Consider the following 13,895-nt stretch of genomic DNA (forward strand, 5'->3'; position numbering starts at 1 on the left):
TTTGAAAAGAGAGCTCTGACAGTGATTTGGTTCCACTGGTGGGAAGATGATGATAAGAACCCAAGCTGCTTACTGTAGGAGTTTGGCAATTTCATTAGTTCATTGACTGAAGAACCATCTATGAAGACATACTTGCTGATTCCCCTGTTTTGCAGCAAATTCTTGTACAAGGGTATGGCCAGGCCCAATGCACGCATGGATGTAAATCAAGTATTTCTCTAAAGCAAATGGTGATGCTGAAAGCTTTAGAGAAGTTGGATGTTAGGAAAAGGTTCTCCACTGAGGGGGTGGTTGGGCACTGGAACAGGCTCCCCAGGGCCATGGTCACAGCACTGAGCTTGACAGTTCAAGAAGCGTTCTATGATTTTCCTGTAATAAATGGTTAGATTTCCTGGTTAGACCCAAAATGAGCCGTCTAGCCTTGCAGAACAATTTGAAGACTTTTGTGACAAGAAAGATAAAAGAAACTCCTGTTTAGGCTGTTAGTGTACATTTACTCTAGCACCTTCCTCCTACCCTCCTCCTCCTCAGGGAGAGGTAGCTAAAACAAAAAAGTATGTCCAGGGTTACTTCTGTATGTCCGACTTAATACTAACAGTCATGGTCTGTTTTAAGATGACCCACATAGCAAGCATGCAAATGCATAAAGAAGTAATTACAACTAGCTTTAGTATTAAAAACCATTTATTACTATAAAACATTGTTCTGCTCCCTTGTCAGTATGAGATACTCATCCTGTGATCACAGATCATGGCTCTGTGTAACACAGATGTCTGCTATTTACAAATCAAAATATGTTTGAACAAATTGTTGAACTCTGATTTACAGAATCGGAGTGCATTACGATTAGGGCTTTATTTATTTCTACAGCTTGAGATACACAGATACTTCTAAGAAGCATCTCCTTTCTTGCATGAATGCTGGCAACTGCAGAAAGAAAAGTAGCTTACTTTGACAGCAATCTGTGCATAGAAGTGTATCCTCAGTGCATGCCTCTCTTGTACGTTTCTGGAATTCAAGGTAATCTTGTTGCAAGGATGAGATAGCACTTGCTGGTCTGAAAACTACTTGCATCTACCAAATTATATAAATAGCTGCAGAATAGTTACATTTGATTGAGTATCATAGAGAAAAATACTGTTGCTGTGGACTGGAATAATCTGCCATCTGATTCCAACTTTATCTGCAAAGAGAAACATGGGGAATCATATTTATGCTTAGTAAAATGAAGAGCAAAAGTTGCATGTGAAGTTCTGCAAGGAGATCTTAGCATGCTGGTAAAGCAAGCTACAGGCAAATGCTTGAGCATGTATTTTTTAAAGTTAACAGGTATGCTTGTGCTGCGCATTCAGCATTTCATTGATTCTGATCAGCCAATGGCTGTAGACCAGCTGTACAGCTACTAGGCTGCAAGATGGACTTCTGAAGCATATGAAGAAAAAAACATCCTTTCCCTTTTTATTTAAAGTTCTAGCTTTTTTAACCCTCAAAGAACAGTTAAGATAAGAGTTTTAGGCTGCATCTGAAACATTATCACAGTGGCAGTGCAGCACAGATGTTTTTCCTCCTTCAAGCTTAACCTTTACAATTTTTCCTATTGCCTCCACACTTGCAATCCATCTTAAGTTGACATTCTTAACAACTGAGAGTTGTGATAGGATGTAACAAGAAGCTAAAGCTTAATTTCCTGACCAAATCCATTTGGAAGGGTTATTGCTCTTGAATACAAGAATCCTGTTATTGGTCAGTACCCTTTACAAGGAAAAAAAAAAGTTTATCTCTGCTACAGATAAGTAATTGGGGAAAAAAGCCACAATTATTGATACAGTTGATGAAAAAGGTACCTACCTAGTTCAGCCTGGAACAGATGATACGTGTCTGGATTACGAATTGTGAAAGCAATATAGACCTCAGGAGGTTTTCCATCTGCTCTGAAAGTAGAGAGCTTTTGTAGCATACCAATAAGGCTTGCAGTTATCTCTGGATCATATACCACATCTGCCAAAAAAAGGGCAATGTTCAATATTTATTAAGAATTGAGCAAGAAGCAGAAATAAAGCTATAAAGTATTTACTTAAGGAAGAATGGCTCTATCAAGGGATTACAAGTTTCCAAGAAGAGATTTTAGAAAACACAGTATTTTATGTACTATGTCAAATTGCCCTCATCTCCATTATTGGTCCAAAATCACTAAAGATCATTGTTCCTTTTTGTAATGGATTGTCAGACCCTGTGTTTAAGCCTGTGTTCAGGGAGACTGCACAAAAGTTGAGCATTGGTAGTAGTGTTACGACTGTCCTTAGCAGGACAAAACCATGGTGTTAGAAATCTATTTCAGAGGCTGAGTGGAAAAGTCTTGATTTCAGCTGCAATGCTTTTTATTCTCAGTATTTTCCCTCAAGTAGGAATACTGATGAAAGGTGGAAAACCTTACCATTAAGGGCTGCAAAAGTAAGCCTCACTTCTTAGCACTGTGAGTTTGAAAGCTGTCAGTTGTGTTCAGAACTGATATTTAGTAGGTGGCTGTTTACTACACAGTAACATTGAGACACGTGTACAAGTTAACATATGTTGCAATGTAGCAGAAGCATGTCCTGTAGTACCAGCAAATAGTAGATACATGTAATTTACCCTGTTTTGAATTGCCTCGCCTTCATGAGTCTGAATCAGGCTGCTTTGTGCATTCTGTCAACAGTATGGCTGGGTTTAAGTTAACATACACGCAGTGACTTCATGTTATAGAACTCACATACATGATGTATCACATGTGATACCTTACGAAGAATTGTAATCATGATGACAATTACATTTTACCATTTCTTTACCTGAATTCTTAGGTGGTTTTGCTTTGCAAAACCCCTATGCTGGAGAGTAAAATCATGTAGTTACAGTTCCAAAATTCACTATTGCTATATTTTCCATTAATAGATTTTTATGGACTCCCTCGAGATTTGAATACAAGCAAATTCCAGAAAGGTAGTTTTTTTTTTTTTTTTTTTTTTTAATGTTATCCCTCTTGAGAAGGATAATGCTTCCAGCTAAAATTGACAAGGGTCTCAAGGGTGGCAGATTTATCATGTTTCTGGATTTAAAAAAAAATAAATACAAAAAAGACAAATAATTTGCTCTTCAGTATTGGGTAAACAACTGTTGAATAGCTGAAAAATACAAAGTGGTGAAATGGACTGGGAGATGTTTCTCCAGACACAGTAACCAAAGTAGGGTTGGCTGAGCCCTGCAAACAAATACCTTTGTTTCTGTTACCTATTTATTTCTGCACGATGCCATACAATCCAGTATAATCAGAAGTGAAAAGTACCTGCTGCAATGATGACGTCTGGCTGTAGATCCAACAGTTGCTTTTCTGTAACTGAGCCCCAGTCAAGCTCTGCAACAATTAGTTTCGGCTGTTGGTAGTTCTTCCCTTCTGCCTCCTGCCCTTCAGATTTTGGTTCAATAGTTTCAGGCTGCACGGCAAAGCCATTCAAACGGATGTTTTCCACCAGCTGTTTGAGAACACAATGGTGGTAGTCACTAAATATATATGCCTTGGGGTTGCAAGTTTTGCAGATTGCCAGTCCAGTGAAGCCAATCCCACTTCCTAATTCCAAGACTGTCCTGAAGGTTAATGGAGTAAAGTAAGTATTGATTAGGACACTATGAGTTATGACATCAAAACGTTCAAATTATATCTAATGGTAAAAATCAACTACAAATTATTTCAGTATTTTTTGAGTAAGCCATCTATAATCTTTATTTAAAATATCTGGTAAAGATGGTAAACAAGATGCAGTTATAAGCATAAAAATGCATCACTTGAAGTACTTCTCCTGCTTTTCCATGTGGTACAAAGTACTTCCATCACTGGAGCAAGACACATTTCATGTGTTCCTTGACTTCTGCAGCATGGTTGTCTCCACTTAAACTGGTTTTACAGTTCTTCTCTTAGTCAGTGGAGAGAGACAAATGATTCTGGAGCACAGTTCCTTTCTTCTGAGGTGGATACTTTAAATTAGCTTAGCTGAACCTTTCCCCAAAAGTGCTTGTTCATCTCCATTGATTATAAATAAAGTCAAGGTGATGAGATTAGCTGTGCACATCTGCACTACAAACACTTGAAGTTAGATGGGATGAGTCCCATCCAAGAGGGAAGTGCACTAATTAAAGTTAGCTACCTTGCTGCCTAGCCAGTAAAATTCAGCAGCAAACATACAGAGCAGGCCAGACTATCTGGTGTAATGGTTTTCATCTTGAAGCCAATCTTAAACTATAAAGTCATCTCATGAATTAAAGTTCAACTTGCAGAACAGAAAAAAGCAACAGCTGGTAGCCCAACTCAAATATTTTATCTATTTTGGGGGTAAATATTGTGCATTATAAAATTATAGTTGTGCATATAACTCACTTATGCTATGAATGAAAATACCTTGGTTTCTTTCCCCATCTTTCTGTCTGTGATGTTGTTTTTACCTGTTACTGAAAACTGTGGAGTTCTCCATTGCCCATTCAGCAAGATGAAGAGCAGCATCCCACGTGACGAGCCCTGTGGTTCCTTGAGAGATAATTGCCTCGCTCTCAGAAAGAGTAACGGATTCTCCAGTAGGCTGGAGGACATGCAGAGGAGGAGAAAGATGGATCAGCACAGACAACTGATTTTGCAGTTAACAGTCAATATTACTGCCTAGAAAAAAAAAGTCAGAAGCACTCTGGGTTTCTGGATGTGACATTTAAAGCTATTTGTTGACTTGTTGCTTAGTTTAGATGATTAAAAGTGATTTATAACAAAGCAGTACATTAGTTTTTACCAGTAAGTAGTTTTTGTAACAGGGAGTAGATTCTTTTTCATTTAAAATATCTGCTAGTGTGTCGTATAACTCATCCAGGGGTTCAGCTGTTGTGGATTCGTGCTGTGTGGAAGAGAAAAGGACAGCTTCAGTTATCAAATTGTTAGTCATGGAACAGAGAACGCATATGTTAAATACCACTTTAATACACTGTTGCCTGTAACGTTTTACACTAAATGCTGTTTTCTATTATTAAGAATAATTCAGCTTGGCCCACAATGGTGTATTTTCAAGAAGACCCATCCCAAGGTGAACCAAAGAGTTACAAGCAACATGGAAAGTAAGCATTACCTTTTTGATGAGTTCAGTTAGGAAGCATCTTCTGTACTTGATGGAAGGGGGATACTTTACACACAGAGGGTGGAGAATGGTCTAAAATTATATAAAAAAAAAAAAAAAAAAACAGCTGCAGTTGAAACTCTTTACCAAGTGAAGGTCTTAGGGAGGGCACAAAATGCACAGTGACTTGAGCCTGAAGCTAGAAGTATTGATGCTGAGCCAGAAAAATAAATTTGGTGATTTCTGGTCAGTTTGTTAGGTTTCAGACCTGTGGCAACGAATGTATTTTTCACTTTTCAAAAAATAAATAGCAAAATTGAGTGAAAAGAGTCCGACTAGCGCTCCTTCTTTTGCTTTTCTCTTCCTTTTGCCTTGCTGCCTCATTTGTGATTTCCTGTCAGCATGCAGACAGAACATGGTAAGGCTTTAGGGATTCCCTGGGTGGCTTGACTCACCTGCTGCTTTCTTAACAACCAGGGCAGAGGGATGTGAAATCAGCTTGGCAGGTTTGCTCCTGGCATTAGGGACATCTCCACCCAGGTGCACTGAGCTTTGATTTTGATGCTAATAAAGAACAGCTAAGTAACAGGAAGGAAAGGAAGAGATCTGTTCTGATGGGTCCGAAGGAAGGCTGGCAAAAGTGTTACTGAAGAGTCAGCCAAAGAAACTCTCTAAGACTCAGCTTGGAGCTTTAGCAAGGAGGCATTCCTTAATTGCAGAGATGGATGTGCAGGGGATCAATCCACCTAGTGTGCATGCTGAACTGTTCAAGCTATGGGGGTTATATACAATCAAAATATATATATAAATGTATACATATGTATATTTCATATATATATGAATATAGATATCATATATCTGTAGTCATAGTTAATGCACTCATGCCATTTCCTGTAACTTATTAGAATACATGAATGTTTCTGACGTGCACATTTGTTTTCACTCAGGGTCTTTCGGGGGTCTCTGGTGGTCCTTGAAAGCCTTCCTCGCTGTGTTGGGCCCAGTTTGTGGGGCCTTTATCTCCTTCTTCACCTCCCTGCCTCAGCCCAGGCCCACCCGCACCCAGGGGCAGGCTGAGGCGAGCTCCTCACCCATCTCCTGGCGCACCCCCAGGGCCCTCTCGCCTGGCTTTGAGACAGGAGTCGGTGCTTTCTCACAGAGGAGGCTGGCTGAATAACGAGAGCTTGTTATATCTGAGCTTATTGTACGTAACTGACCGCGGTGAGGTTTGCCCTGTGCTGCTAAGGCACCTCAGCCCCGCGGCAGAGCCGTGCGCTGCCCGTCCAGCTCGGTGGCCGCCAGCGATAGCCGCGATAACCGCGATAGCCGCGACAAGCCGGCCCTCACCTGGTGCAGGATATCGGCCAGCAGGGAGGAACCCGGGGCGCTCCTCAGCCTCTGCTCGAGCTCCTGCAGCACAGGGAAACCAAACCTGAGCCGGGCCGGGCCCTCCTCGCTGCCCCCAGCTCCCCGCGCCCTCACCTCACCGGCCAGGGGAAGGCTCGCAGCTGCCGGGCCGCCAAGAAGCGCCGCTGGAAGCAGAGCCCCAGCTCCTGCTCCATGGCCCGGGGAGCGCTGTCCGTGAAGCAGCCGCACCCAGAGGAAGCAGCGAGGAGGAGCCGCGGCGCCGCCTAAGCAGGACTCGAACCCGCGGTCCTGCCGTTAGCAGCCCGGCGCTGCCCCCGCTGAGCCACCCGGGGGGACGGCCCCCGCCCCGCCCCGCCCACCCGGTGACGTCAGCGCCGCGCGGCCCGGGGCCGTCATCGCCGCGCGCCGTCGCCAAGGACACGGCGCCCGCCGGGACCGGGATCAGGAGCGGGGCCGGGAGCGGGGCCGGGGCCGGGGCCTCGCCATGGGCGGCTTCAGCGCGGACGAGCGGCTGCGGCTGCAGCAGCTCCGCGTCCTGCGGCGGCGCTGGCTGCGGGACCAGGAGCTGAGCGAGCGGGAGCCCGTCCTGCCGCGGCGGCAGCTGGGGCCCGTGGCCGCCTTCTGGGAGCGCTTCCTGCAGCCCGGCGGCCTCTGGCGGCAGCGGGTGAGGGGGGGGGAGAGGGGGGGGGGAGAGGGGGGGGGGCGGCCCCGGGCCCTGAGCCCTGAGCCCTGAGCCCTGAGCCAGGCCCCGAGCTGGGCCCCGGCCCCCAGCACTGACCCGCTCCGTGCCCCGCAGGTGTTCCGGGCCTACCAGGCCGGCGGCTTCTTCGTGGCGCAGGTGCTGATCCCCGCCTGGCTCGTCCACTACTACGTGAAGTACCACGTCATGGTGCGTGCCGGGCTCCCCTCAGCTTCGCGTGGTTCAGTAACCGGGTTACCGGGCCGTGCGCCCAGCGCAGGTCGTGTTTCGGGAGGGCTGGGCGCTTTTCAGGTCTTTGAGGTTTCCGCTGGATGACGCTCCTTTTTCTCTCTCCCCTTTCGTGCTTTCAGAGGGCGCCGTACGGAATCGTCTCATCCAACCCAGCAGTATTCCCGGTAAGCCCGCTGACTGCTTGGGTCACCCTCCGGCTCTGTAAGTAGAGGCAGGGGAAGGAAGGCGTGAGGAGAAGCACAGGTTTGTGCAGCAGCTGCAAAGAGGATTTCTAGAAGGATGCACACGAGGCAGCTTGTCCTGAAGCAGCACTGCACTATGTTCACGGTATTTTTGTACAGTTTTTGTCTCATTCTTAGAGCAGACAGCTCCTGTTTCATTGGCATTTCCCTTCTGTAACTGCAGACTTTCAGGTACCTGGCTGGCAGCACTGCCCATCCTGGGCAGGAAACACAAACGTCCCCTGATGTTGTCTGCACCCGGGGCATGCAGACCCCGCAGGGCTCACCGCAGCCCAAAGCTTTCCTCTTAGGTTCTCGGTTTGCCCAGTGTCTGTCAGGTGGTTTGGTCTTTAGTGGTTCTTGGACTGCTCTGAGCTGCAGCTCGTTGATCAGTGCAGCAAGTTGGTGGGCAAATATTCTCATATCAGTTTGGCTCTGCCATTTCTGCTTCATCTAAAAATAAAATATAATTTTGAAAGTTCTGCCCCTATCAACCACACAGCAACATGCAGTCAAGCTGTGGGTCTCTGACATCAGCCCAACCACTCGAGTAAGGTCAGTTCAGCAGGCCACAGCAGTGCCTAAAGCTTTAATAAACAAAAGTCAGGCACTGGATTGATTTCTTTGAGGGATTATGCAGCTCTTTGTGTGCCACAGAGACTGCTTTGGAGACTCACTAAGGGTGGTGCTGTGAAGGTGGTTATGCAGTGCTATAAATCTGGTGCAAATTTTAAAAACAACATTCTCTTTTAAATGCTTGTCCATATTTCCATGGCATGAAAAGAAAGGGGTAAAGCAAGTACAGATTTCATATAACTTGGCTATGATGTTTTGCCAGCGCCCTGGGACATTTTGAGTGAATGAGAGTGTTCTGGGTAAGCTGAAGCAAGATTTTTTTGTCTGGAAGTGGGGTCAGTCACAGCTGAAGTGAAAGACTGAACTGTGTAAAGGAATAGATTGGTTGTAAGAGAAAATGCTCACCATGCTCTCTCATCCCATTAGGGGGACAGAATTTTAGAGACGGGAGAAGTTATTCCACCCCTGAAAGACGAATCTGCTGGGCACCACTGATGGCTGAAAATCGATTTCCTCTGTGAGCAAACGAGGCGAGAACTGCAGCCAGCTGCTCGTTCACTTCTATAAAAGTCTTTATCCTGCGTTGCCTCGTCTTTTCTGTTGTTAACTTCCTCCGTAGTCCAACCTATTCCAGTTGCTACTCTTGTGGGAGTTTATTTTGCTTTCCGTGAGTTTTATTGCTAAGCCCTTGAGATTTCCTCCCCACCTCCTTTTTTTTCTGACACGCTCTGACGGTAGGACAACGGGGCCTTGCAGTAACAGCAGAGGTGCTGTAGGTTTCTGTGTAATGGTCTGCTCAAAGGCAGGGTGCCTTGGCAAGCTCCTGTGCACCCGCACACGACAGCTGTCCTCTTCCAGGCAGCCTCGCAATCCCTTTGCTACCAACAGAGACTTAAAGTCAAGCTTACACCTGCGTGGCTTCCCCCATCCCAGCCAGCAGAGGGTAGCAGAAGTGGCACCTGGTGCCCCACTGGCCTCCCCTATCCCAGCCTGTGAATCAGCACGTTGAGAATTTAGTTTGCCCCAAACTGCCTCTTCCTGAGCAAAGAATCCAGCTGGGGAGGAGAGCAGAGATTCGTGAGCCCTCCCAAAAGGTCCGCCTGTTAGTTTGTTTTAAGGGAAGTAGGGAGATGAGGTTTGGAAGTGCTGAGTCAAAATTCTTCATTCTTACTAAATTCTTTATTCAGAATTCTTTATCCTTTAGCACTTAATCTCTGACTTCAGCCTCTCCTGACTCAGAGTCATCCTGCTCTCACTGTCCCCTCACACCCGTGGCACTTTGCACTGGGGAATATTGCCCTCTACTCTAGTGCCAAACCCACAAGTATTTTGGTGGCTCGTTTGGGGCTAGAAATGACTAAAACAGCAATTCAAAGTGTAACTGGAGGCAACGAAGGCGAGGGGCTGGGACAGGAGCACCGTGACATGATGGAACCGCCGATGGTTGTGATGTCACGGCTGCGGGCAGGAGCCCCCAGGGGGCTGCCAGACCCCCGTAACCCCCCCGGTAGGGACGGCACCTGCACGAGCACGCTGCTCCTCGCACCGGCAGAGCCATGGCCAACGCGGGGGTGAAAACCCTCCTGCAGTCAAAGGAGCTCCTGGAGGCCATGGAGCCCCCGCTGGGCAGCCAGGCACAGCCCCCCGTCCCCTGTCCCCTGCTGGGCCCGGGGGCCTCCCAGGCCCTCGCCAGGCACGCGGCCATCTCCTCCCCGGGGTAAAAGGCAGCTCAGGGTGGGACAGCGTGGGGACGGGGACTGGGGAGTGGCTGGGGGGGCACTGGGGTGAAGGAAGGTGGCGAGGGGCGGCAGGACCCCCTCAGGTCACCATGGGGAGGCTTGGGGGAGGAATGCTGGGGAGCTAGAGGGTCACCAGCACGGTGTGGGGTCAGCGGGGGCTGCTGGGGGCACTGGGAAAATAGAGAGTCAAGGGGGAGATTTGGGAGGTAGCGGGGTGATGAAGGGTTATCGGGGGCAATAGGGGCTGGTGGGGGTCATGGAGGGGTTGGGAGGGTCTCGGGGGGTTCCTGACCATGGTCACGGGGGTCGCTGCCCCATGTGTCAGTCCCCCCATCGCAGAGTTCCGCAGGAACAGCACGCCCCAAAACTGCTACAACCTGAAGAGAACCTTTGCCTGCACCAACCTGCTGCCGCTCAGCCTGGACAGCTCTGACAGCTCCACAGAGAGGGAGGCTTCCCTCGGCCCCCGCCTGCACACGTCGTGCTCCCAGGATAAATCCGAGCCCGCCGCCCCCCTGGTGAGTGCCCGCTGGGAATGCCCAAAACACCCCTGGGAGCTCCCTGGTGCCCTTGCCACATGAGTGAGGGACTGGCTGGCGTGCCCCACATCTCCGAGGTCTCTCTGCATGCTTCTGCGGTGCTTGTGGGGGACTGGGGACCCTGACGTCTCCTGGGGACATCCCCATACCTGTGAGGATGCCTGGAACCCCCAGGGCTCCCAGATCTCCCACAGGGAAACCCTGACACCTCTCCCCCTCTAGTGAGAGATCCCACAGGACTACAGGGAATTCACAGCACCCCAAGTCCCATGGATGTCAGAGCTCCAGCACCCCTAGGGGACATCACAGCCACCTGTGATCCCCTGTGTACCTATGAGGAGGGGCCCAGGTGTCTGTTCTAGGTCACAGACTCGGTCCCAAGTCTCAGGAACGGGTGTGTTGGGCCAACGGGCACATGTAGGGCTGGTACGTGGGCCCTGGGATCACCACAGGGAGGGAGCAGACACCTCTCCATAGACCAGGGAGGGATGTGACTGTCACCACCCTACCAACAAAGACTTTGCGTGACGCGGAGCATGGTCATGGCAGGAGAACTGATCGTCAGCACCTCGCCTGTCCCGCTGAAGAAGGCAGAATGTGGGACTCGGTGAGCGGGACTAACCACCCACTGCAAGACACCGTAGTGCTAACAGCGTGTTGTGTCCGTGAAATGAAGGTTCCTCTCTACAAACACAGTGTGGCTCTTCCCTTGGGGACCTTGGGGTTTGTTTGGACCTCTCAGAAAAATCCTTCTGAGTCTTGTATCCCTCAGTGTGGGTGATGTGTTACCTTGACAATGAAATCAAAGCGATTCTGGGTTTGTACAATACCTTAAACATCCTGTGTTACACACAAAACCCCATATACACGTGTATGCGCATGAGTACATCTACTCCATGCCAGTTTTTTGAGATGCCTACCTGGTAAAAAGTATCAGATCATCTCTGGTCAGTGATAGGCATATGTATATAAAATGTATTTTTAGTTGTTACGTATTCTTCGCACCCTTTTTGTTGCACAAAGCCTTCCACTGCAAGCTCAAGGACTCATAGAGGAGATCTCCCATATGGGTGATAGATCTCATGCTCTGGGCCATGACTTCTCCAACCAACCCTTTGGAGATCCATCAGGACCTGCGTGTTCCTCAGACTGAGGCCAGGTACCAGGACAGTGTGGAAAATAGCTGCTTGCCAGTCTCAAACTAGGGTAAAACAGGAGGTAGGGATGGAGTCATTAAAAGGTTGATGTTTTGGGAGACAAGGACTGGAAGATCCTCAGCTGGTTGGCCACCCCAGCCTTCCTCTCTCACCTGATGCACCTCAAGCAGGAGCTGCTGGTTCCAGCACCTGCAAGAACTCATAGCCAAGAATCCTGTATGCATCCTCCGGTGTTCTTCACTGCCGGGCATGCTATCCTCGATGCGTGGCGAGCTGGGTGGGCTCCAGGCCAGCCCCCAGCTTCTGCCATCCCACAGAGTATCCCTTGGAGTATTAGCTCATGATCAGTGCCTAGCAAGATCATTTACATGAGGAGGAGACACTGAAGATTTGGAGCCTTCTCAGCACTTCTGTCTACACTGACGTACAGTGGAAGCCATGAGGCTTTGTGTGGCATTTGCTTGTTGGATCTTGACTGTGCAAATCTATGAGAGATTGAAGCACAGAGTATTGCAAGAAGTGGCTGATGTTTTTCCAAAGCTGCTTGTTATCATCTTTGAAAAGCCCCGTTGATAAGGGGAGAGTCTTCATGACCAGATCACATTTTCTACCTTCATCAAAAAAGATCCAACAGAGGGCCCATGCCAGCCAGCTTCACTTCAGTCCCAAGGAAAAACCATGGAATGACTCCTTGTAGAAGACATTTCTGGCAGATGAAGATAGGGATGGGGAGCAGTTGTCATGGATTTACTATGATTTTGTGCCTGAAAAGTGTGGTTGCTTTCTGTGGTAAGATGGTCAGGTTTCATCAGGGCAGAGCAGTGGATGCCATTTACCTTGACTTCAGCAAGGCTTTCAGTGCTGCTAAGGCATCTGTTTCCAGGAGCATAGTTCACTGAAATATTGATGCCTCTGGTGCGTTGGCTGAACACTTGCTTCTCTTTAAATCAAAGACAGAAATAGGAACTTATCTCAGGTGCTGTAATAACTGGAATCCCCCTCTGGAATTGTCTGTCTCCAATGCTCATAGATAAAAACTTGATGGTCAGTACAATTGAAATGCCTCAGTTTAGATACCTAAAATTAGGTGATGTGCATCCCCGTTCATCTGGCTTTGTAACAGAACACCCTGGCATTCATTCAGTACTTGAAATTGCTTCGTAACTAAGTCTGTTCTGTGTGCCTCTGAGGGCCAAGCATAATTTCAGGCTCATCACATCAGCGGAGCTGGATGTCAGAAGCTGGGTCTTCAGCACAAAAGGAAGGGGTGGGGAGCCGGGGGTCAGCCTCTTCTCACAGGTAACCAGTGATAGGACCAGAGGGAATGGCCTCAAGCTGTGCCAGGGGAGGTTCAGGTTGGAAATGAGGAGACATTTCTGCTCACAAAGAGCAGTCAGGCACTGGGACGGGTTGCACGGGGAGGTGGTGGAGTCACTGTCCCTGGGGTGTTCAAGGAGATGCTGGACGTGGTGCTTGGGGACAGGGTTTAGTGGTGACAGTGGTGGTAGGGGAAGGGTTGGACCAGATGATCTTGGAGGGGTTTTCCAGCCATTATGATTCCAGGTGGATGTGGTGTTAGAACCCACTGAGTGTGTGGTGATTCCTCCCTTTCCCCTCCTTTACTCCATACTATGCAGCTGTGCTTCCTCTTGCATCTCAATTAATAATCAAACACATAACAACACAAGTGACACTAAAGTGGGAGGATCCGTTGACTGTATCGTGGGTAGAGGGGCCTTGTAGAGAGATATTGAGAGACTAGAGGGCTGGGCAATTGCCCACCTACTTCATGAGATTCAACAAGATTAAGTGCCAAATTCTGCACCTGGGAAGGGGCAACCCTGGCTGTACGTACAGACTGGGGGATGAGAGGCTGGAGAGCAGCTCTGCAGAGAGGGATTTGGGGGGTTTGGTTGATAGCAGGTTGAGCCTGAGCCAGCAGCATGCCCTGGCAGCCAGGAGGGCCGACCGTGTCCTGGGGTGCTCCGAGGCTGGCACTGCACTGCTCAGGGAGTGCTCGTCCTGCTCCGCTCTGCCTGCTGCGGCCTCACCTCAAGCACTTTGGGCACCACAGTATGAGAAGGGCCTAAAATATTGGAGAGAGTCCAAAGGAGAGCTGCAAAGATGGTGAAGGGCCTACAGAGCAAGACCTGTGAGGGGAGGCTGAGGTCCCTGGGTTTGCTCAGCCCAGAGCAGAGCAGGCCGAGGGGAGGCCTCATGGCGGCCTGCAGCTCCCTCAGG

General features: G+C 48.5%; 2 protein-coding genes across 2 annotated transcripts; one reads left to right on the top strand and one right to left on the bottom strand.

Moving 5' to 3' along the window:
- Positions 1 to 875: 875 nt before the first annotated feature.
- On the bottom strand, positions 876 to 6,685 carry EEF2KMT (eukaryotic elongation factor 2 lysine methyltransferase; the record flags this gene model as incomplete). Its single annotated transcript, XM_084296147.1, has 8 exons — positions 876 to 1,183; positions 1,849 to 1,998; positions 3,320 to 3,618; positions 4,471 to 4,604; positions 4,806 to 4,907; positions 5,136 to 5,216; positions 6,471 to 6,533; positions 6,611 to 6,685. The coding sequence occupies 8 exons, from the start codon at positions 6,683 to 6,685 to the stop codon at positions 1,083 to 1,085; spliced, it is 1,005 nt and encodes a 334-aa protein (XP_084152273.1). The 3' UTR covers positions 876 to 1,082.
- A 189-nt stretch (positions 6,686 to 6,874) lies between these two features.
- On the top strand, positions 6,875 to 8,800 carry NDUFB6 (NADH:ubiquinone oxidoreductase subunit B6). Its single transcript, XM_084295755.1, has 4 exons — positions 6,875 to 7,155; positions 7,288 to 7,380; positions 7,542 to 7,586; positions 8,646 to 8,800. Exons 1-4 carry the CDS (start codon positions 6,976 to 6,978, stop codon positions 8,712 to 8,714), a joined length of 387 nt encoding a protein of 128 aa, XP_084151881.1. The 5' UTR covers positions 6,875 to 6,975; the 3' UTR covers positions 8,715 to 8,800.
- The last annotated feature ends 5,095 nt before the right edge of the window (positions 8,801 to 13,895 follow it).

This window comes from Netta rufina (genome assembly GCF_964035555.1).
Source record: "Netta rufina genome assembly, chromosome: 15".
Lineage (NCBI taxonomy): Eukaryota > Metazoa > Chordata > Aves > Anseriformes > Anatidae > Netta > Netta rufina.